This window comes from Anomalospiza imberbis, chromosome 1 (assembly GCF_031753505.1).
Source record: "Anomalospiza imberbis isolate Cuckoo-Finch-1a 21T00152 chromosome 1, ASM3175350v1, whole genome shotgun sequence".
Lineage (NCBI taxonomy): Eukaryota > Metazoa > Chordata > Aves > Passeriformes > Viduidae > Anomalospiza > Anomalospiza imberbis.
Window position 1 is genome coordinate 15,345,749 of NC_089681.1, and position 23,448 is coordinate 15,369,196.

Genomic DNA, 23,448 nt, shown 5'->3' on the forward strand with positions numbered 1-23,448 from the left:
TGTCTTGACTAATTAATGTAGACATATCTGTTGGAAACATATAGTGCAGTTACACAGCTTTGTTGAAGTACTTGCCAACATACTTTAGAAAGTACATCTTGAAACTCTGTCAATTATCGTGTTATCTTCTGTCCTTTTTCTGGCTAGTTTTTGAAATGTGTGTGGTGTTTGAGGAGATAGCTTAGTTGTATTAACACATGATCTTCAGATTTTGACAATTTTCCCCACTGATGAATAAACTTAATGCTTAAGAGTTGTGAGTTTATGGAAATCTTACTGTGGAATATATTTCAGTTTAATCCCAGAATGAGACATGGTTTTGCAGAGTAATGTTTAAAGAATATTACTGCAACCACATCCAGCACAAGAATGGAGAAACCATTCTAATATCTCGTCTTTGTTTATAGAGCATAATAATTAATACCAACTATATTGCCATTGTTGAGATGTTGCAGAAAAATTGAAAATCCCAAGGTTTCATAAGCAAATGACAGTGAAGGGAAGAATTAAATCATTGTATGTTAGATTCTCTTGAACTTGTATGTTAGGTTCTCTTGAACTTGTATGTTAGGTTCTCTTTAAAAAGAGAATTGTGAAGATTAATTTTCTCCTTTGTGTATTGAGGGAACTGTTGATCTATAGTTGCTCCTACATTTCCTCTACAAGCTGTACCTGTATTCGTTACTGCTACTAGCTGTGTTAAGCAACTTTGGACTCCAGTGCTAGAACAGAATTGCAGAATTTTAGCATTCCTTTTGTTTAGGTTCTTTTTTATGTTGGGAAGAAGTGTCTACTTAAGGAAATGTAACTCTGTTAGAGCAGAGTAGGAGATTAAATTTTGTTGGGATTAGAATAAAATAAAGGGGTAAATACAAAAATCTATCACTTCTGATACCACACAGAAATGTGGATATTGATTTCTATGGTATGTCTTTCTATCTATCTATCTATCTGTCTAATCTATCTATCTCCATCTCTCCATCCATCCATCCATCCATCCATCCATCCATCCATCCAATCTTCCGCTTTCTCCTCCTTTACATTTCCTCTTTGTGGGGCAGATCAGAGAGAGCAGAAGGTGAAGGACAATTACATCACCAGTGAAGAAGTTTAGTGCCATAGACATACAACATGTAACTGGAAAATCTGGAAATCAAGCCAAGATTTGAACAAAGTGCAGGAATCCAAACAGTTCCGCAAATGTGTGGGTTTCTTTCAAATGTGTCTGGCTGAAAGCTGAAACAGATTTAGTTTATACTGTCACTTCTCCCAACCTCTCTGCATGGAAATCGGTTTCTTTAGTTGTCTTTGAATGATGACCTTCATGGAGCTTTTCAGTAGCCTTTGTTATGTATGAAAGGAGGCTTTTGAGTGTAATAACATTAAGATGACCCAGAGTTACTTTTCACATACATGGTCTAATGCAATGAATTATTTTGAATTGTGGCAGGTATTCAGGAAAATTCCAAACCAATAACTGGTAATCAATTACATTCAAGTGGTGTAAAGATGTGTTTCCTGCATTACAAGAATTTAACACAGCACAGTGGGAATATTTAATTCTACTTTATCCTCTTTTGATGCAGAGAAGGATGTAGTAGCATGGAACACAAACTTGCTGTGTAGACCATTAAGCAGGATTAGCACAAATTACAGAAATTATGTGATTTATAGTCCACTGTAGAAAATGGTAGTACTATATGTTTTACCAGTGTTCTGAAATAAAAGTAATTAGCAATGACTGGCAGCTGGGATTATTGTCACTCAGAGTTTGTAACTGGTGTCCACAGAGTGTCTGCAAAATAGGTTTGTAACTCTGTGGCTGGACAGTTGAGGGAAATGAATGTATTTACTCATTAGAGCCATTTAAGGTAAAGCATTTCGATCAGTCTTCTGTGCATGCATAGAAGAAACATACATAGCTAATTAAATGAATGAAACCAGATCACCTTGCAACTTATGTAATCATGCAGTGAACTGCTGTTCTTTTCTGTTTACTGTAATTCCATCAGTGCTTTCTTTAAGTTGTCTTTTGACACCACTAAGACTTTGAACATTGAAATAATGCAGTGGATGAAGACCTTAAGTGCTAGATACTGGAAAGCAGGCCCAGATCCCACTGTTGTCAATGGGATCAGGCTCAGCATGGCTTTGTCTCCACTTCTTCCTTGCTATAAAATAAATAAAGGGAGGTAATTCCTGCACTACAGAAGACCTGTTAAACATCCCTCTTGCAAAGAACCTCTTCAAAATCAAGTTCCTAATTTGATAGCAGAATGTGGAGCCCCAGTTGAAAGTGAAAATGTTCTTACAGCTAAGTCCTAATGATTTGGCTGCCTGACTCATCATTGCCTAATGAGATATGTTTCCTAAACAAACAGAAAGCCATTTTCAGTTTATTTAAGGAAAGATTTTAACCAGTGTATGGGGATTTTGCTTCCTTAAGGAAAAAAAATAAACAGAAAAAAGAATTGGAGGCTGAATAGAGGCAGCACATTATATAATGATTTAGTAACTCATTGCCTCACTATACATGCTCAATTCTGATGAGATATAAAGGATAGTATTTCATTCTCTGAGCTAAATGGCTAAAAGGCATTAATATTACATTTAAAAATATTTACATTTCATGCTCTGTATGTCTGAGTCTTTCCATTTGGTGTGATACTGAAGGAGCAGTGATCATGTTATATTTGTGGCATAGCTGTTGAGGAGGAGAAGGAAAATAATTACACCATTTGCCTAATGCATTAGACCTGAAACCTGCAGAAATGTAGTAATACGCTTACTGGTTGGGAGAATGCAAATCAAACTCTGCAAGGCTGAATTTTATATTCCCTGTAAGACATTTTCTGGGTGTAAAGACTGAGAATATGTCACAAGGGAGCTTCCACCCATGTCTACACCATGTGTCATAGACTGGATGATGGCAAAGGAGTCGATGTCTGTGGATTTTGGGAATTATCTTCTGGATACTGCACAGTATTTGCTACTCAGGAAAAGAAGCTGTGCAATGGTGACATTTTTGTCAAGAGATTGTTTCTTTGGCCTTCAAAACAGTTGTACAGGAGCAGCAAATCTCCTCCTGATGTCAGGGGCAGGTGTGGTGCACTCCTGGGAAGGGCAGGCCTGCCTTACTTTGAGAACACGGGCTTTAATAACATCAGCCCTGGAAGCCTTCTTCCCTTCCTGCAGAGCATTTTGCTCAGACATCATGAGAACAGTTAAGTAGACCTACCTTATTTTTTTTGTGTGTGTAATTAGTGATGTCATGGACTTGGGTGTGGTAGTTTTCTTTGCCACATGCCATTTTTCTACTGTAGTTTTTCCATCCTTGTTTTACTAAATTGAGCTCTGTGCATGAGAGGAACAGAAGATTTCCTTGGAGAATGTCTGCAGTGAGTAATCCTTGAGAAAACTGCCTTTTGTTTGAGACATCAGCCACTATGGCTCTGTGAAAAGGCATCCTGGTGGATACTAGATATTCGTGTAGGAATGATCTTTGTAAGAATTGGTCACTCTCTGAACACAACAAACTGGATTTGTTACTTGAAATTTAATTTTTGCTTTCTTGAATTTAGAAAGCAATTATCTTTGACTGTAAAACACAAATATGATTAAAGCATCTAAGTCAAAAGACTGAGGGTCAGTTTTTTTCTTCCACACCTGGTATAGACTCCCAGGAAAGTCTGCTTTCAAAGGGTTCAGAGCTATGGGAACTGATTATTGGATCTTCTGTCAATGATACTATTTAATGATATAGTGAAGGAAGGAACAGTTGTATCAGCACTAAGATAATCTTCTGCACGTTTGCCTCAGTCTCTGCAAATCAATATATTTGTTATTCATATAGATTACATATTCAGCTATGAGAAACATTTAAAAATATTCATCAACAAATGTTAAATATGTAAGGGTATATGTATGATATCTTACATGGTACAGAAGAATATGGTGGCAGTGATTAATAAAAGAAGCAAAGAAGCTTATGAATCAATTACTCTCTCTCCCCTCCCCTCCCCATTTCCACTCCTTGCTATTTGAATAAATATACAGTAGAGCTAAAATGACCTTATTCTTTATTCGCAGGTTACTTTAGGTGGAACCTTTATTGGAATTGGGCGGAAAACTCCAGATTGCCAAGGCAACACCAAGTACTTCCGCTGCAAATTCTGCAATTTCACCTACATGGGCAACTCCTCCACTGAACTAGAGCAACACTTCTTACAGACTCACCCAAACAAAATGAAAGCAGCCCTTCCCTCCTCTGATACTGGTAAAACTTCAGAGAAAAACTCCAATAAATCCAGTCCTACTCTTCGACCATGTGATTCTGGAGACTTGGGGAAGTGGCAAGACAGAATCACTGTAAAAGCAGGAGATGATACGCCAATTGGATATTCGGTGCCCATCAAGCCAATAGATTCCTCTAGACAAAATGGTACCGATACAACCAGTTACTACTGGTGTAAATTTTGCAGTTTCAGCTGTGAATCGTCCAGCTCTTTGAAACTATTAGAACATTACAGCAAACAGCATGGGGGAAGCCAGGCAGGAAGCCTCCACCCAGATCTGAATGATAAACTTTCTAGGGGATCTGTCATTAACCAGAATGATCTAGCCAAAAATGCAGACGGGGAGTTAGTGACAAAGACAGAAAAGGGTGCGAGTGTGGCAAAAAAGAAAGACTTGAGTAGCAAAGGAGCAGAGGACAGCATGGTGACAAGCTACAACTGTCAGTTTTGTGACTTTAGGTATTCAAAGAGCCATGGCCCAGATGTAATAGTGGTGGGCCCACTTCTCCGTCACTATCAGCAGCTACACAACATTCATAAGTGTACCATTAAGCACTGTCAGTTCTGTCCCAGAGGCCTCTGCAGCCCAGAAAAGCACCTTGGAGAAATTACTTACCCATTTGCTTGCAGAAAAAGTAATTGTTCCCACTGTGCTCTCTTGCTTTTGCACCTGTCTCCAGGGGTGACAGGAAGCTCTAGAGTCAAACACCAGTGCCATCAGTGCTCATTCTCCACTCCCGACGTGGACGTTCTCCTGCTCCACTATGAGAATGCACACGAAGGCCAAGCGTCTGATGTCAAACCAGAAACAAACGCCCTGCCAGGGGCAGAGGGGCCACTGACGCTCAAGGAGAACAAAGAACACTCATGTACCAAATGTGACTTTACCACCCAGGTGGAAGAAGAGATTTCCCGACACTACAGGTACGGTGAAGTTTCAAATGATTAATGATAGGAATACAAACAAACAGTCCCCCACCATAGTTTCTTAATTAAATGTCACCATTCCTCAAACATTTGAGGAAACTGAAAATCAAAATAGGAATGTGTATAGATATAAATCTTTACAGCCAGAGTCCAATCCAACATCCACTTTGTTTTGGAAAACCACCAGCTAAGTTGGTGGATTTAATTATACATTTAAACCTGTGCAGAGGAGAGGGAAACTTGGATTTGTGTGCAGATGCTAAAGTTTCAGCATATTTGCGGCTTGGTCAGTTATTTTCCACCCAGAATCTTTTAGGTACTATAGGACTATTTTAATTTAGGCTTTTTCTGAGAAAGTTGGCATCTTCATTCAGTCAGGGAACACAAATGAATTTACTTTCCAAGATAGACTGTGAACCCTTTATGCTCCATAACAGTGTTTCAATGTACTACCTTTTTGTAGTATTTTCCATTCCCAACTCCAGCAATGTAATAATTAGTTTAAGAGCATTCCACTGCTGTTTTGGTGTTCATTTCCCACTGGGAGCAGACACTCACACTCTTTTGTCTGTTGATGTCATTCCCCAAGATTCTTTTGCAGATGCTTATTTTCGTGTTGCTGGTTTACAGTGTCATTCTATTTATTTTAAATGCTAATGTTCCTATTTGGAGGTGGATGCAGCCAGTCTCCTGACTCAGTCTGACACAATGTCATAGTAGCAGCCAACTCCCTGCTAAACTTCTTGGGTCAGTTCCTGGGCTGTTGTAAACTGGCAGTCCAGTTTGCATCAGAGGAGGAGCTGGCTCTTAAGAGTTTGTAAAGAACAACAGTTATGTGCCACTGCAAAAGTGATGTTAAATATTAGAAAATCATGCTGAATATGTTAATAGTTAAGGCTAATGCGTCAACAACAACGGAAAACTTCAGTATCTATCTCATCTAAAAAATCTTTGTGTTGAAGCCAGCTAGAATGAAGACAAAAGAAGATGCATTTTCAAAGCTAAAGCCTTGTTAAAAGCTCAAGAAACTGTGCCATGGTTAATAGATTCCAAGACATCCAAAATTAACAAAGGCAGACTGGGGCATGATACTTTAATAGAGATTAAAGCTGGGGGCATCCAAATGTTGCCCAACAGAGGGCTGCATTGGCAATATATCAGGAGTCTATTTAGAAAAAAAAAAACAAAAAGAGCAGATTGCTCATCTTTAATTTGGAGCTAGGGCCCACAGAGGTTTCAGGTCCCAGCATGTAGTTCCCCATTTTTGATCCAAGTGGGCCTGAGGGATGTTGTGTGGATTAATTAGTTAATGTTTGTAAACTGCTTTGAAGATGAAAAGTGGTATCTAAGTTCCAAGCATTATTATAACAGCTTTGAGCCATGCTGAAGAACTCCATAGGCAGCACTTTGTCCGCTGCTGGGGCATGGCATGATCTTTTTTTAGTGGTTAAGTAACTGGAACATTGAAATGGCTCCTTTACTGAAAGAATCCAACCTTTTATTTTGCTGCAGCTGGTAATTTAAGTTTTAACAACCATGCCGAGCTAGGATCCTTTTTCCCAAGAAATGAGAAGCCATGACTTTCAAAATTAAGTGCTAAGTCTGAGATAGAGTAGTTGTAGCTGCTCCTTCAGAGGGCTCAGCACCCTGCAGTTCTGGCAGTAGTTACAGGGAACTGAACTTTGGAAAATCAAGAGATACACTTTAAGCATTTTAGTCTCAAACTGCCTGTCTGAGATTAGGCTATTTTGTTTAAAACAGTTGAACAACACACTGTTAACCCCAGTCTATGACATTATTGACTACTCTGAGGACGTGTGTAAAGCAAAGTACAATGTCCCCATAACTGCTAATTTCTTTCCCTTTCTCCTGTAATTTCCCCTTGATAATATGAATTTTGTTTCTTTTCTACTTGTACTGCTGATGTTTTCCCCTACTGTCCATCTTTTTTGAAATCACATTAGTTCAGCTTGTGGTAGGTGCTCTGTAATGGCAAGTACCAGCAGGTTTTATTGTTTTCTATGTATAACCTAATTTTCACTCTATCAAAATAAAACTTTGAGGCATTATAAGTTTTGTTTTTATTATTATTATCAGGCTTTTTTTTTTTAGTAGAAGCCTGGCATGTATCAGATATGTGTTTTCTTTCCCTTTTTGTATTTTAGGACCTAAAGATAAAGCATAGTTCAGATTTTAAAAAGTAGAACATCTATAAAATAGTAGTGTTGGTTGATAGACAGAAACATGCTAATGTAGTCAGCTCACATCCTACTGGGCTTCTCTGTTTCTTAGTCAGAATTTGTCTCAACGCTTTTATGCCGCACATTATGTACATCTGATGTATTTAAAATGCTGTACATGTGCACGTCTCTAAAACCTCTTCATTTATATAATAAGGAGCTGAATGGATTCTAATAGTAAACATAATACTAAACATTAATGTGGTAGAAAAAAATGTTCTGCTGTACGTGTATTTAGATTTAGCCTTGATAATCTGTAGTATCAGTGTTGGCTTTAGATGCTCTGTACTTATTTTCATTCACACATTTTTTTGTCTGCATTATTTTCATTTTTGAGTCATATGTCTGAACAACATGTTTAATTTATTTTATTATTTATTTGGCTTCCTTTTGGCTCTACATCTACAATTTCACTACGTATTGCTAGCTAAAAAAATTTTTATATCCCAATGTAATTCCTTTGCAGGCATGTATTTGCAACAGTATTAAAATTTGTAAAAGCAGTTATTTCAATTTTTCTTTCTACAGAAATGTATACTTACACTTAGCACTCATTCAGTATTTCTTGACATGATTATTTGAGAGCTGTTCATTTAAATTTGAAGTCAATGAATCACACTGCACTTGAGTTTACTTGTATTTAAACCTCACTAAAATGTGCTTATTCAAATAAATCCCTAGAAGATTTATTGGCCTCCATTTTCCACAAATTCTGCTACTACTCATTTTCCATTATACATCTGAGAAGTCAGATACTATTCATGTTCATTGCAAAGCTTAGTTTTTTTCTCAAAACTGTCTCGTATTCTGAGGACCCAGAAGATGCCAACACTTCTAATTTAGATAAAAATCAAACTGAGTATTTGGGCAAATTTTGCATGTTGTTTCACTTAGTCTAGAGATTATTTTCCTGCTTGTTCCAAAAGTTTTAATTTTGAGTATTTTTGTAAAATCAAAGCAGCTTCTTGCAGAAGTGCCTCTTTTTTCTTATAATTTTACTAAAATGTGGGAAAACAGTGCATTTTTTTCAATTTTGCAGAGGATAAAATTTTTCATGTAAAACCTTATTTGACAGAAACCATTTGATCAGTGCTAGTTATGATTAGAAGTGCTATGCTGAAAAATCCTCTAAATTTTTAAAAACAAGGTAGGATAGTGATTCATTAAACTACAAAATATAATATGAAAATGTTAAGACTCATGTGAAATAAAAGCTTTGGCAGTGGTGTAGAAACATTTTTCTAATAAATTATTTTTAAAATGCAGATGGGAGCAGTTTTGTAAGATTCTCTTTAGAAACTAATTTCGAGTTAATTAAATAATTCCTTACCTCTCAAAGATAAAAGGAGTTAGGGGGGCAAAAGGCAAAGGGGTGCTTGGGGCTTTTGTCTTCCCAGTGCCCGGGCTGCAGCTCAGGGATGGGGTGTTGGGGACAGGGGTGTTGGGACTGACCCTCAGACTCTCAGGCAGAAAACGCCAGAGCAAGGTCTCAGATATGCAGATTATGGAAATGTGGCACCTTTGGGACACTTCCCTCTGAGAAAAAAACTCGGGAAAAAATGTAAATCGAGGCCCACCAGCTCCCAGTTTCAGAGCAGAGCAGAAACCTTCGCTCAGTGAACAATAGCAGCAGCTATGAGGGCCTTTTCCTTCCTCCTGACACCTTAATTCACTGCTCTGAACTTGTTTGCTCTTGCCAATGGCTTTTGCTCTCCTTTGATCTCAATTTTGCTCTCCACTCTGCCCTGTCTCCTCTCCATTCTAACACTACACTGCATTTTCTTCCTTGCTTTGATGGCTGTCTTTTCTTCTGAATATTTTCCTTCCGCATAAGCTTGAGTGCAGCACCAATCCCAAAAGTTAACTTTCTTATAAACCTGTTTTTTCATGAGAAATGATAGTAATTATAACATTTATAATTAAAATAAAATGTGAAAAAATAGAAGTGATACTACAGCCATATCTTCTTTCAGAATATTTTCTATGCCCTAGAGCCTAGGACTGTCTTCAGGTAATTAAAAAAAAAATTACTTGTTTTGTAGAGGATGGTGTTTTGTAATACTTCAGACTAGCTAGAAGGATGTCAACAAGACTTAATTAACAACTGGCTAGTGTCGGGAGTCTTGCAGCCTGTTAGGAAGTTCAAATAAAGAACATTAAATCCATAAAAAAACCCCAACCGTGTAATCTCTCCAACTTCAAGATTTTGCGAGGGAAAATCCTTGTCTCTTACAGTGCCCAATTCAAGTACTTTTCAGTAAAAATAATGATAAGATTTTTTATAGTTCTCACAATGTAACTGTGCAGCAGAGGTTTTGCCTGAATTTCTTGATATTTAATCTTGGGATTGGGCCATAAATGTTTTACTGTCCACAAATAATCAGGTCTTTGCTTTATTTTTAGTAAAAATAATAATGCTAAGTGACCTCAGTGGATGGGATGACATTGCCAGTCCAACGCCATATTGCAGAGAATGCCAGTTTATGGCTTGAACCTGCTGTTAGTGTGCCTGAGGGCTGTATAAACAATAACAAATAAGGAAGAGTCCTGTTTTCTTCTTCGTTTACATCACTTTCTTCCATCCCAAAATTTTCCTCTTCTTAGAGTAGCTCTGTACCAATAACCCAGTATTGCACCAGACAAATTCAGAGTTTCAGACAGTATAGCTGTGGTTTAGCTGTAAAATGTAACTTTGAGGTAATGCACAGGAATGCTTCTTGATACTTTGCAAACTGGAATTCTTAAAATTTTGTTGCTTAGCCTTGAAGAGCTTTGTACACAACTCTAGATGTAACTTGGCCTTTTAGAAACATAGAGTAGGCTTAATTTCTAGTAAAAGAGAAATCAAACATTGCCAATTTGTTTCCCTGCTTGCTGTCAGGGTGGAGTGAAAACTGATTTATGCCTTGTTCAGGGAAAGAATAAGTTTCCAACTTTCAAAAGTTTTCTAATGGCTGATGATAGTTACTATATTATTATTTGGGACTGTGACTTATATTGGACAGCTCCAAACTTTAGCTTACATTTTGGAGCTTGGGGATAGAATAATAAACAGGACAAACCCATGTGAAGTATGAAGATTTATAATGTTGATGGCAGATTTTTAATGTACACTGGAAAGTGTACATTCTGAAACAAAAAGCCTGTTGGGTTACTATCTGCTGAAGTATGTCTTCATTTTTTCCATATCACAGTCTCATGGAAGAATATTATCAAAGTCTCATAGAAGAGTATTATCACAGTCTCATAGAAGAATGCTTATATGACTGTCTTTGAACCAATTAGAAATAATTTAAATTAACAAACCTTTAATGTAATAAGGATGATTGTAACTGGGCCTCAGCCATGTAGTTACAACTGCATCTAATATGCAGCATTTATTTGTGTCCTCAGAAGTGTGGTGTATATGGCTCCTGATCAAAAACATTTAGTCAGTGTGGAATGGAAAAATAAAAAAAGACAAGTTAGGCAGAAAAAGATCAGCTGTTTGGAGGTGTGATATCTGTAGATGAGAGCCAAGTTAGGAAGGGGGTTAGCTATTGAAATAGCCAAGTTAAACAAGAGACACTTAGGGCTAAGTAGTGTCCCAAAGGATTGATAAACTTTCACATGGGGAGTGTATGTGGTTGAGCCATTAGCCCCAAATGGTGTCTTGTTTAACTTGGCTTTTAAGATAACTAGCCCCTGTCTAACTTGGACTTCTCTGATGGTATCCCACCTTTACAGGGCTGACCCTCTTTATAACTTGGCTTTTTGTATTTATAAAATGGTTTTGATCAGATAGCACTCTTTCTTTTTGTCTTTTTTTTTTTTTTTTTTGGTTCAAGAGAGAATTAAGCTTGGTTTAGAAAAGAATTGAGTTTCAAGAGAGAATATATTTGTGTTGCATTGAGAGACAAGCTGATTTTAATAAAACACAATTGTAGAATGAAGGAAAGGGAACATGGCCAGAACAGGATTTTAACCCACAGCTTGCTCTCCCACAAGTAGGTTTTGTTGCCATAAGGCTGTGTGGAGAATAACTGAATCTATTTTTTGCATAATGGAACAAGACCATCTAGTCCCTTAAAATGAATATAAATACAGAAAATGACAAAAAGAAAACTGATATTGTACAAGGGCTGAAAAGCATGAATCCGAATGTGTACTCGTGTCTGTGCGCTGACACAACTGCAAGAAAATCAGACAATGTAAATAACATATGGTTTGTTTTTCCAACAAAAGGAGAGAAGGAAGGCAAGGGGGTTTAATAAGTTTGGCAAGTTGTCCCTTCTAAACTATCATAGTCTAAAAGGGACATTTTGTGTATCATTCCAATTCTATAGATGCACCAAGAGCCAAATCCTGCTCTTACTGAAGTCAATGGGAGTTTTGCCATTGACTTCACTGAGACAAAGATTTGGCCTTAAAAGAAATAATTCTAACAATTGCAGTCAGGGCTATAACAGATCTCTCATACAAGTTTTGTCCTGTGTGGATAGTGAAAGGCTCATTTTTTTAGCTTGGCTAAAGACACTGTTGTGACTCCGAATGCCTGGGGTGTGGATTTGTGAGTGTGTCTGTAGGGAGAAGCTCTTGTAGAGTTCTGTACATTTTGCAGGGCAGGGATGATATTTTGCTCTGCATTGGTAGGATGCTGGGCGCAGCAGGGCCCAAGAGCCTGATGAAAGGCTCTGACCACTCCTGTGTTATGAACCATTATTCATGACGGCGTTAGAGAACTCATAAACAGTGTTCTGTTCCTATGATAGATACAGTAAGTGGCTAACATGTTCTCATGTAGCAACATATGCTTTACATAATTTGCTAATGCAGTACTTTTTATAGGCTTTTAGAGTAAAAACAGGAAGGCGTGTTATTCCACTCTGTTCCACAGCTCCTACCAAGAATTTCTATATTTGATGGGAAATGCAGTTTGTAGTGACACAGCCAACTATTGTGCTTTATCTTTAGAGCAGCATCTTTTTAAGTTGTATTAAAATGTCCGTAGAGATCCAAGCAGTGCTGTCTCTTGTGTACAACCTTCTGTCCTTTGGTGTATTCTTATCCATAAGTTAACCAGAGCTCTGTTCAAAATCGTCTTTGTCAAGTCAAAGTATAAGGAATAGGTGGAAAGTAAAGGACTTTAAAAAGTATTTTAACTTTCTAACATAGATTTATACTATATGAAGTGTTTTTATAATAACAAGAGAACTGTCCTCTTCTAACTATTTGATTTTGGTTGAAAAATATGTTTTTTTAGTCTTTCTGCTGAAGCAGAAAGTGAAAAGTATATTGCAGTAAACTGAAGAAGAAAAACACAAAATCCCAGTGAAAATTTTATGAAGTTTAGAATAATGCCATGGAATGTGAATGAACTATAGGAGGCCATTGCAAGGCATGGGGGGAAAAATCAGCAGTATTTTTTACCCTGTTGTATAAAACACCAAAGTAAACCTGCTTGCTTTATTTAGAGAGGATCATACTGTAAGTTTGATTTATTTTCTTAATCTTGGTAGGTAAAACCACTGTTGAGAGGGAAGGCCAAGGGGTGACTCTCATATTGATGTGCTTCTTGTTTTCTTCCAGGCGAGTACACAACTGCTACAAATGTCGTCAGTGCAGCTTCACAGCTGTTGACACTCAGTCACTACTAGAGCACTTCAACACTGTGCACTGTCAGGAGATGGACATCACTACAGCCAATGGGGAGGACAGTCATGGCGTTTCGTCTATCAAGGAAGAGCCAAAAATTGACCTTAAGGTCTACAGTCTGATTAATCCAGACCCCAAATTAGGGGAGCCCATATCTGACAGCATAGTGAAGAGGGAAAAGATAGAAGACAAGGAAGTGCTCAAGGAGAAAGGCTGGACTGACAGTCCCAGTGATGATCTTCGCAATGTGACCTGGAGAGGAACAGACATTTTGAGGGGGAGCCCATCATACACACAGACCAGTCTAGGCTTACTGACCCCCGTGTCTGTTGGCCAAGAGCAGCCAAAGCCTTTAAGGGATAGTCCAAATGTAGAAGCTGCCCATCTCGCAAGGCCCATTTATGGCTTGGCAGTGGAGAACAAGGGTTTCCTGCAGGGTGTCCCAGCCGGAGCAGCAGAGAAAGCCGGGCAGCTCACCCAGCCCTACTCTGGATCCGGGGACGGCAAGGCAAAAGACGAATCCCAGTCCTTATTACGGGTAGGAAACCTTTCTTTTTCCCCTCCTCTTGCTTTTTATGGTTGCATGAATGTTATGTTTGATTTGCCGTGCAAATGATTTCTTCAGGTCCGGAGCAACGTGGTTGTGGTTTTTCTAGGGTATGGAAACAAAAAAAAAAACAAAAAAAACCAAAAAAAAAAAAAAAAAAAAAAAAAAATTCAAGGAAAGACTCAAATTTGTAGAGCCAAAATAGCAGGTAAATTTTCCAAAGTACTCACATAAAGGTATCTATATATTGATGGAGTATTAGTAAGCTTCTGCTTTTACTATTTAGCTCTGATTGAATTTTCTTTAATCATTCCTGCTAATTGTGCAGGTTGGTAATGCATTTGAAGAAGGGAGGTTTAGAACCCCAGAAGGCTGCACATCTGTTACACTAAAACAACTAATCACCTCTTAAATTTTGTGGTGGTGTGACAGTTCGCACTTAAGCAGGATTTTATATTACTACATATCTAAGAATACAAAATGCGAGTTAAATATTAATAAAAAGTAACCTATTTTTTGTGAAGCAACATAATTATATATCAATTTTGACACTTGTCTGGTTGCCTTGGAAACAAAAAAGAAGAAAAGAAATGATCTCATGTGATAAGAGAAGGTAAATATTTGTCCCACCAAATAATTCCTATTTTTTTTTTTTAAACAAAAGCATCTAGATACAAGGAAGTTTCCCTTCCATCAAGGTGTGTTTTTCCCACTGTAGAGAAAATTGAGGTTAGAAGAGATCTCACATTCTGAGAAGCTGAACAGGGAGACAAATAAATGCTTTTCTCCTGAAGTCATCACATGTTTTCAGGAGCTGCTCCCTATCTGAATTTATAGAAACTTGCCACAGGAGCAGTCAGTCTGCAGACAAAGCTCACTAGAATGGAAGTGATGATGTGTTAGCTTCCTTTTTTGTCTTTTATAACAGCATTTATAACCATAGCATCAATTAGTGTAACATGTCACATGTAACATGTAAAAAGGAAGATAAATGTTTTATTCCATAGTCTGCTAAGATTATACATAGGTATATCGGTCTCTGTACATATAGAAGTCTTAAAAGCTGTTTTAAATGAAGTCACTGGTCTTAAAAATACTGCAGCTATTCTAATTATAAAACAGAGTGTCTGTAGTTTAAACCCAGCGTGCAATATAAGGGGACCAAACTTTTGTACCTTAGTTATTGTTCTCAGATTTTAAGTCTGTGAGAAGCAGTTATAATATGATAGGTTCCTTGTTGCTAACCTGGATGTGTGCTTGCTGTGGATGGCAGGATAATATTTCTCTCCTCTAACATGAAATATGTATTAAAATACGTGCATAAACCCATGCAGCAGTGGAATTCCTACTGTACCTATGATGTTAGTTCCATCTCACTTCAGTACTTGTACTGGTTCTTAGCCATGTGCAGACGGATTCGCCAGAGGAGCCATTTAATCTGTGGTTTATCAGAACCCAAATTATTTTAAATTATTTTCAGTTTTTCAAATATTTTCATTTATTTTTTGACTGTCAGAAGATGAAAGGAAACCAAACAAAAATCTGCAAAGGGACATGGTAGTATGCAGAATTAGCTCTAGAAAGGTCTTAATTTGGTTGGTAGCTGGACCTAAAATCTTAGTAAACAGTAGAATAAGGCCGTTATATTACCTGTTTTAGCCACTGCTCTTTATAGAATGGGAAACTGTATGCTGGCTGTTTCTTATGCCATTTTAAAAATAACTTCAGATGCTTTTTTAAAGTCTTTGTACAAAACCACTTTTTTATATATATATTTTTTTTTCAAATTGGTATTTTATCAATTTCAAAATACTTTGATCACTTCTGGGTCTAAAAAACCTGTATCTTCCATACTGATCACTTCTAGGTCTGTAAAACCTAGTATCTTCCATACTTTTCTGGAAAAAAAAAAGGTCTTACTTTTGTGTATTAACAGTGCATATAAATCAGTTCCTTGCATTTTAAAGTGTGTGCAACTCTACTTTTCTTTTATAATGATTTTTTAGCAGATTGTGTTTATACTGACTGATAAAACCATATCAACATACTTCAGACAGGAATTACTTTTGTGTGCACCTTAACTGCCATGTTCTTTGAACTCTCTTGTGCCAAGGACTTGTTTGTCTGTGTCTTTTCCTTTCTGATAATATTTGAATTTCCACTTTTCTTTGAAAATTGGGCAAGTTGCTTTTGTCAGCTTGCAATATTTGTAAAGAAAGTGGGGGAAAGGAGATTAACTTTTAAAATCTGCTGAACAGAGTCCCTAATCTTACATATTTCATCATGATTGATGGATAGAGAAAACAAAATGAGAAGTGAAACTTCTTGAAGGTTAGGGGTGATCTGAAGGATAGGCAATACTGGGAGTGTGTCTCTGTGAGTCATACTAGTTCCCTCTTCTTTTCAATCTGTGAAAAAGATCATAGAAACCCTACTCATTTAATTTGCTCTTGATTTAGTTTTCTGCAGACAGAGTTATGAGATGCAGTACTGGAGCCATGAATGAGAAGACCAAGTGCTGGTCAGCTTGACCATTGGGAACTTAGTCTCAAGGATTATCTGACATACAGATATGTATGCCCAGAAGCTCAATTGGCCCAGAGAGAGATAAAAAATTGTTCAGAAAAGGAACTTACCATCCATCCTTGAAAAAGCTAACTTTTGTAATCCTCTGAAATAAAAAAATGTGCAGTGTTGTTAAGCAAATCTCTCGTTATTATCTAGTTTTGGCTACATTTATTTTTCTAATATGAAATAGCTAGTAGGAGTAGCTAATTCTGTCTAAAAGTTGTTCCTCTCTGAAAGCAAAGTGTTAACTCAATACATCCTTCTAGTATCATATAATGAATGCTTATGCAAAACACTGTATCCCAGGACGACTGGTGACTAGGAAACAAAACCTATAATAAAATCACTGTGGACACCTTCATATTTTTCCCCCTGAAGACTGACACAGAGGAAGCCAAAAATTTGGGATTACTCAGTGAATAAACACTGAGAAATGGACTAAAAAAGAAAGTTGCTAACACATCCCTTTGGTTGTACTGGCTATTCTGTATTTATAAAGTGGCTCTGCTTATTAAAAATGATTTGTAATGATTTGACAGTAGCAGCAATACCTTGTGCTTTTAATTTTTTACTTTCTTGATGATGTGGGGAAGACAAAATGGAGATCACATTTTTTCAGGTAGATAGATGTTGATACTACAAGTTTAGAAGTGATGAGCATTTTGGTAAAATATCAGAGACAGTACAAATCAGTTAGAAAAGAGGTGAAAATATGCCATAGCCCACATAAATTCTTAATGTTTACAGGATAATTAATTTTTGGAAATTGCTTGGTGTAATTTCCAGCTTTGGATGTTCCCTAAGCCACTTACATGCTATTTCTTGCATTCCTTCTGTACATGATGCCCATGGTCCTTCCCTAGACTCTGTGCTACAGTAGACTGTTTGTGGGAGTCATTGGGGTAAGATTCCTTTCATTTTTAGAATCTAGAAGACCAAATTACTTGTGACCTTTTGGGAGCTAGAGATAATGCAAACACACATGCAGTTGATGCATCTTTATCCCTGAGAATGCTTCCAAGCTGTGTGTGTGTAACAGAATCTTTCTCAGGGGCTTGGTACACTTCTGTGAGTAGCTTTAATTTATTTTTCTTATTAAAATATTCCCAGCAGATGTACTTATAGCGAATCAGTATGTTTTGCAAATGGGAATTGCCAAAAATGTACCTCAGCGTGGTACAATGTGGACATTATTTCTGCTCTTCCTTAGAGTAGCTTATTTTCTAGTTTAAAGATTTGTTGATACTGGAAGGTCTATTGATATGCAAAAATGTTCCTTTTTTTGGGTAGCACATTGGCAGCCAGCAAACTCCAGGCCAGGCAGATTGTTTAATGCTTTGGCAGTGCAGATCTTGGACAGTGGGAACTTTTTGCTAAACTGATTTTAAATGAAGTGTCCTGCTTTGGTCTATATGGACACTGCAGCATAAAGTTTTCCACAAAACAGGGAATTGTAGCCTGAGCCTTCAGACCTATACACAGGCCTAGTTAGCCCACGTAAAGGTGTTGGTACAGACATTGTAGTTTTGCCAACAAAGATGCAGTAATAACACAGGTCAGTGTGTCTGTCCTGCGGGGTCACATGAACCTGCACACAGCAATATTACTTTGTGTATTAATCATAGTTCATGGAGGGATTTGTGTACTGTCAAAGGGAGAGAGATTGTCACATTATTCCAGAAGTACTGTGGATTTTTATCAAAGGCATACTGTAGGATGTAACATTAAATATATGACTGAGGTTATGTTAACCTTTATTATGAGCTTTTTATATGGTGCAAAGGATAAAATCTACTCTTCTATTAAACTGAGATTATTTTGCACCATAATGATCAGACTGTTTACACATTACAGTATATCATGGCATTTCAAAAAAGTTTTCATTTACTTTGAGAAGAGTTATTTTCTTTTTGTCTCTGATATTTGCACTTGTGCTATTTCATATGGTGTTCTGGCTAAAGCTAGTCATACAGCTTTAAATTTGGGGGAGATAGAAAATTAGAAAATATTATTTCCCCTTTCCTTGTTTTGCAGTCTCCTATGTAGGTGAGTGGCAGAGCTAATTTAAAAATATGCAATTGGTACGTAAGTATTAAATCTACATATAATTGATTTCATATCAGTTTAGTAAATATCAGACACAATCCGTAGTGGCAAATCATAATTTCTCCTAATATAAGGCACTGACTCCTGTTATGGACAGAGCTGCAAAGCAGAGGAAATGCTGAGCTTTGTGATTTCCAGAAGACTTCTATAAGCACACACAATTCTTGGCCAGAAGGATAACATACATTTGAGCTAAAACCTGCCTCTCTGATTCTGGTAGAAATATTGCTGCTGCTGCCTTTAGTGGGAGCACAAGAAACATAATGAGAAGATTCAAGCACACAGAGTGGGATCTTGGTTTAAGTGTGAATTTTCGGTGGTCCCTCCAGGATGACAGATGGAAGTTTTTGTGTTCTTTGGCATTGCGTTCCACTTCCAATCATCTTCTCATAGCAGCATTTTAATGGTATATCTACAGAATTAAATTCAATGCATATAATTGTATCACACTTTTTAATTTTAAGTTGGTGTAAGTCTTGGATACTGCATGTCATCCCTAAGCAACTTCAGGAAAGAAAAAGCAGCCCTTTAAACAAGAAACATCTGAAATAGTTTCTCTGTAGCTGCATCTCATTTTTTCCCCATTTCCTCTGTTAGAGATCTTTCAGGAAGTATTTATAGTCAAGGCCATTCATTGCCATACGGGTCCTCTAATTAGCTGAGGGGAACTCAGCAGGCACTGTGTGTTACTAATGCACAGAGCTCTGGCAGGTCAGAGAGTTGACAAAGTCTTTCCTTTTTTTTAAAGGCACCTGTTTCCACAAGTCTCTGCCTGGGGAGTCAGTGGGCTACTTTTTTACATTTAACTACATCCTGGAAAATGGCAAGAATCCTCCAACAAGGAGAATGAGAAAATAAAGTTAGTACTTGAAGATAAATGGTTTTGAAGCTTTATGTTTACCGTGCAAAACCGAGGCGGGTAAAATCCCTGTGCTGGTGAAGGGCTTAGGACCTTTCTAAAGTAACTTTCTGAAGGTTTTCAAGTAGTTTAGAAACAAACATGTACTTGGCTGCTTTTAGTAACTACTGGAACCAAACCCACAAGAAATTGAATGTTTTGCATTACTCATCCTGACAGTGATCAGATAGGACTAGAAAGTAACTTTTAGAAAAATGTTAACCTGCCCAATGAAAGGCATGTTTCTGGTTTTTGTGTGGGGTGTGTCTGTCATGTGGTGAGACAACCCCACCTTGTCCATGTTTACCCACCCAGCAGGGCATAGGGTTTTTTTTTTTCTTCTTTTTCTTCTTCTTTTTTTTTTTTTTTTTTTTGGTCTCCCTTTTACGAAATGTGGTCTGGAAGAGAATTAAGTGATAAAATCATTATTTGGGTGGGGTATGGTAATAATGTGAAAGGGCAACATCTACGTCAAAATCCTTGATGAAAAGGTGAATCAGTATGTGGGACAAAGGGCTGGGGAGATGGGTACGGGCCCCCAGGCCATTGGATAAGCAGCAGGGTTTACTGAAGTTGCTATGATCAATAACAATGATTCAATCAGGGAGAACCGAGATAATTCTTGATTTAAAACAAGCTGCTGTATTTGGATAGATGAGATCGTAATGCAGATGAGAACAAAAGAGTGCTTTGTTGTATTGAACAGGGGGGCCAAAACAGATTGACAGTCAGTGTCACATGAAATTAGCTCAGTTTTATATTCCCCTTCCTAGTTTAAGTAGGAGGACGTCTCTTTTGCTCTCTCTGGTCTGGTATTTGGTGTCCTGCCATAGGTGAGAGTGAGAAGGGTCTGTGCACTGTTTTGACCAGGATACCACATGCCTGCACCTGGGCTGGGTTTGCTGTGAAGATAACCCGGGTGAAGATAACCCGGGTGAAGATAACAGTGCAGCGGCTGCTCAGTGCCATCGCTGCCGTGGGGAACGGCAGGAGCATACTCAGCACGAGGGTGGGAGCATCCTTTGTTCCTCAGCACACTGCTCCTTGGCAGCCCCCGCTGCTCTGGCCCGGACGTCTGGGCACATAAGGGCCCCCTGGCCCTGTCCCCCGGCCTGAACAGGAGCCTTCAGTGTGCAGCCGGTGAAGCCAGGCCTCCCTCAGCCTGGGCTGGGCTCGCAGCTCTCCGTGCGGCTCAGCCCCTCCGCGCTGCGGAGCTGCCCAGGCTCGCAGCCCCGAACCGGGCAGTGAGGCAGTGCCTTTCTTGTAGGTATGACTGATACGGTTTGCAGATATTGTTTTTACCGTCTTCAAATACGGTTCCTTTTGTTTCCTTTTCTTTTTGGAACCATCCTTCCTGATGGTTCCTCTTAATTTTAAATTGTGCTGACAGTGGCCGCAGGTTGTGTGCGTGGGGCGCAGCTGTGGGCGCTGCAAAGGCAAACAGCGCAGCAGCAGCTCCCTCCAGTCCAAACAGTGCAGAGAACTGTCAATGGGGAGCCTTGTTTCAAATGGGAACTAGGTGAATGCAGCTTCTTGCATGATGACTAAATTAAAGAATTAGTTGAACTTTACCAAAGTTTTGAAAAGTTAAGTGTGACTATAACTATTATACAACCCTGTTATTATTCTGTATTGCCAGTAGTACTTAGCAATAGACTGTATACTTGAAGTGAAATGGAAGCTTCAGTTGTTTTTAGAGACTAAGGATAATCTTTACCAAACTGGATCCCATAAGAAGCACACATTCATGCTTGAGGACAGAACTTGCTGCTAACATGTAGATTTTCAATGGAAAATTAAATTTCACAGATGACTGCAGGCAAGGATTGTACATAATTCTATTTTTGCCTGAAGTACCATGGTGCTGAACAGTGAAAATCTATGTGAAGATACCTCTAGCATCTGGAAGTGCAGAGTCACTTTATGTACTGAATTTCAGATGATCCTCTAGATGTATTTGGTAATTAAAAGACATAATAAATACACTTTTAGAGGAGGGATCTTACTATAGACAGCAAATAAATGTTTAATTTATAGGGCTAAGAAGGGAGCATTGTAATTATAACTGATTTGAATAAATCCAGATGCTATCCACATCTGAACAAATTTAAAATGGTAAGGATTTATAAGGAGATTTATGAATAAACAGTGCACATACGTGCTTTGATTTTTGTCATGGGGGTATCTAGGACTGATAATACAGCCAGTTAAAAAGAACAACTATGGAAAATAATTGGTAGATGAACAGATGTGTGCTGAAACAGAAATATATATATATATATATATATATGTGTGTGTGTGTGTGTGTGTGTAAGACATGAAAAAGGTTTTCTGGAATGTCTTTTGTTACCTTGGCACTCCACAGAATATGCATATGGTCACCTTGGAACTAGTCTTAATTTTCAGGTCTCTAATGTAGCCCAATTGATTTAGTGAACAATTTCCTGCTTAATATAATTAATTTACTTCTTCCACCAAGTTCTGTTTTTAAAATGAGGCTTTATAGGGGCTAAGTGGTTCTTGCTGATGTTTTTCTAAGCATTTTTTAGTAGAATATATATATTTTAGATAATCTTACCGTCTTTGTTATAGTGATATAATCATGTGTATATAATATAGATCCATAAATATATGTATTCTTGTTGCATATTAACATTATTTAGAGTTCAGAGGGGATATTTTTTTTAGCTTAAACAGAAGAGGAATATTTTTTTGTGTTGTGTACAGCATTGGGTTTCTGAAACAAATGTCATGGTGGCAGCTCAGGTTGTGCAGCACTGCAGGCAGCTTGTGAACAGCCTTGGAAATCTTTGCTGAGTTTGTGTATCCCTGGTCTGCCTGAGATTTTCAAATCTCAGGTTGGTGAGTCATGTTTGTCCTAGTTAGAGGGTTAATTTCCTATGATTTCTTGGTTGCTCTAGACCTTTGTTTCCTAATTCTGTCCATAAAATGGGAATTTCCCATCTAAAAGGGCAAGAGTGAAGAGAGATGTGTTAAACTCTATTGTGTAACAGTACTAAGATAGTCGAAGCAAGAAGAGCCTGATTCATAGGTATCCTGCATCAATATTGGTGGTTATCTTCTCTGAGTGTGATGATGCAAACTTCCTCAAGAACACCAATGAAAGAGGAAAAGTGAAAAAAAACAGATTTTAATTTTAACTTTGTTAAAATTTCTCTTCTTTCCTTCAGCCTTGGCAGGGGAGGAGAAAAAAAAAAGCAAAAGCAGGAATTTTGGAGCGAGACATTTACATTTCTTGGTTGACTTTGACCTCATTTTGGTTTATGTGCCTCTGATGTGTATGGTAGCAAACTGCACATATTCACTTACGGGAAGAATTCTTTTAACAATGGCTTACAGTACAGTCTTTAATCACGTAAGTTGCCTCCAGCTCTTACTGAGAGTAAAATTCCAGCCTTTCCATTTTCAGATGGGTTGTACTATCAGCTGTTTCTCCTTGCAAGTCTGTGATTTGATAATTGTGTTTAAATTAAAAAAGTGAGGAAAAAAGAGAAATAATCAGAACATTTGTCAAGAAATTTGCTATGAATGGGAATGAGGAGCAATGCAAACAAGCTTGAAATGAGTTTTAATTCACATGTTATTCTGGGAGCCTACAATTTCTGGTGAGAAAGTGGCATATTTTAGGTCTATTTCCTCCAGTTTTTGGCATGGAGCAATGCCTGTTTTGTTCAGTCAGATGTTCAAATGGGAATTTTGGATGCTTAGAACTAATTTTAGTATGTGGGGGGCAAATTTATTATGATTCTACAAATAGAGTTTGATCACAGCTGCTTCATTGCAATTATAAAAATTGGCTGTGAATCACTTAAACTATATTTACTAGTTGCAAAAAAAATTCTCATCTATTCAAAACTGTCTTGTTGCCCTTAAAGTTCTCAGTAATAACATTTATATACACAGTATTTTGAATTTGACTTGATTGCGTTCCAGATTATTTTCATGCCTCTCTCCCCCCCCCCCCTTCCCTTTACAGTGATAATGTGCTCAAATGACTCTCCCATTCTTTCCAAGTTAGGGTGAATTTCTGAGCTTGTTCTGAAATTACAGTAAATCACACACAGACCTCTTAAGACTTATTAAAAATGTTAGTAACTTCACTGGAAGTTGGACACTTCAAAGCTCTCACTTCTCCAGTCTGTACATGACTAAAAGGCTGTAGGGCAAACACCACAAGGCGAAAGCTTACAAATCAAAGCAAAACTTAATATA

The 23,448-nt window shown here is 37.8% G+C and overlaps 1 protein-coding gene across 8 annotated transcripts in view; it reads left to right on the forward strand.

Annotated features, from left to right (window-relative positions):
• The window catches only part of TRPS1 (transcriptional repressor GATA binding 1), a 214,593-nt gene that overhangs the window by 52,373 nt on the left and 138,772 nt on the right, over positions 1-23,448 (forward strand). For 7 of the 8 annotated variants that reach the window (XM_068182644.1, XM_068182685.1, XM_068182677.1 and 4 more), the window contains 2 exons: positions 4,090-5,219; positions 13,031-13,634. In XM_068182644.1, the coding sequence (XP_068038745.1) occupies positions 4,090-5,219; positions 13,031-13,634 (1,734 nt within the window). The remainder of the gene's footprint in view (positions 1-4,089; positions 5,220-13,030; positions 13,635-23,448) is intronic. The other variant, XM_068182701.1, reaches the window with a different exon arrangement.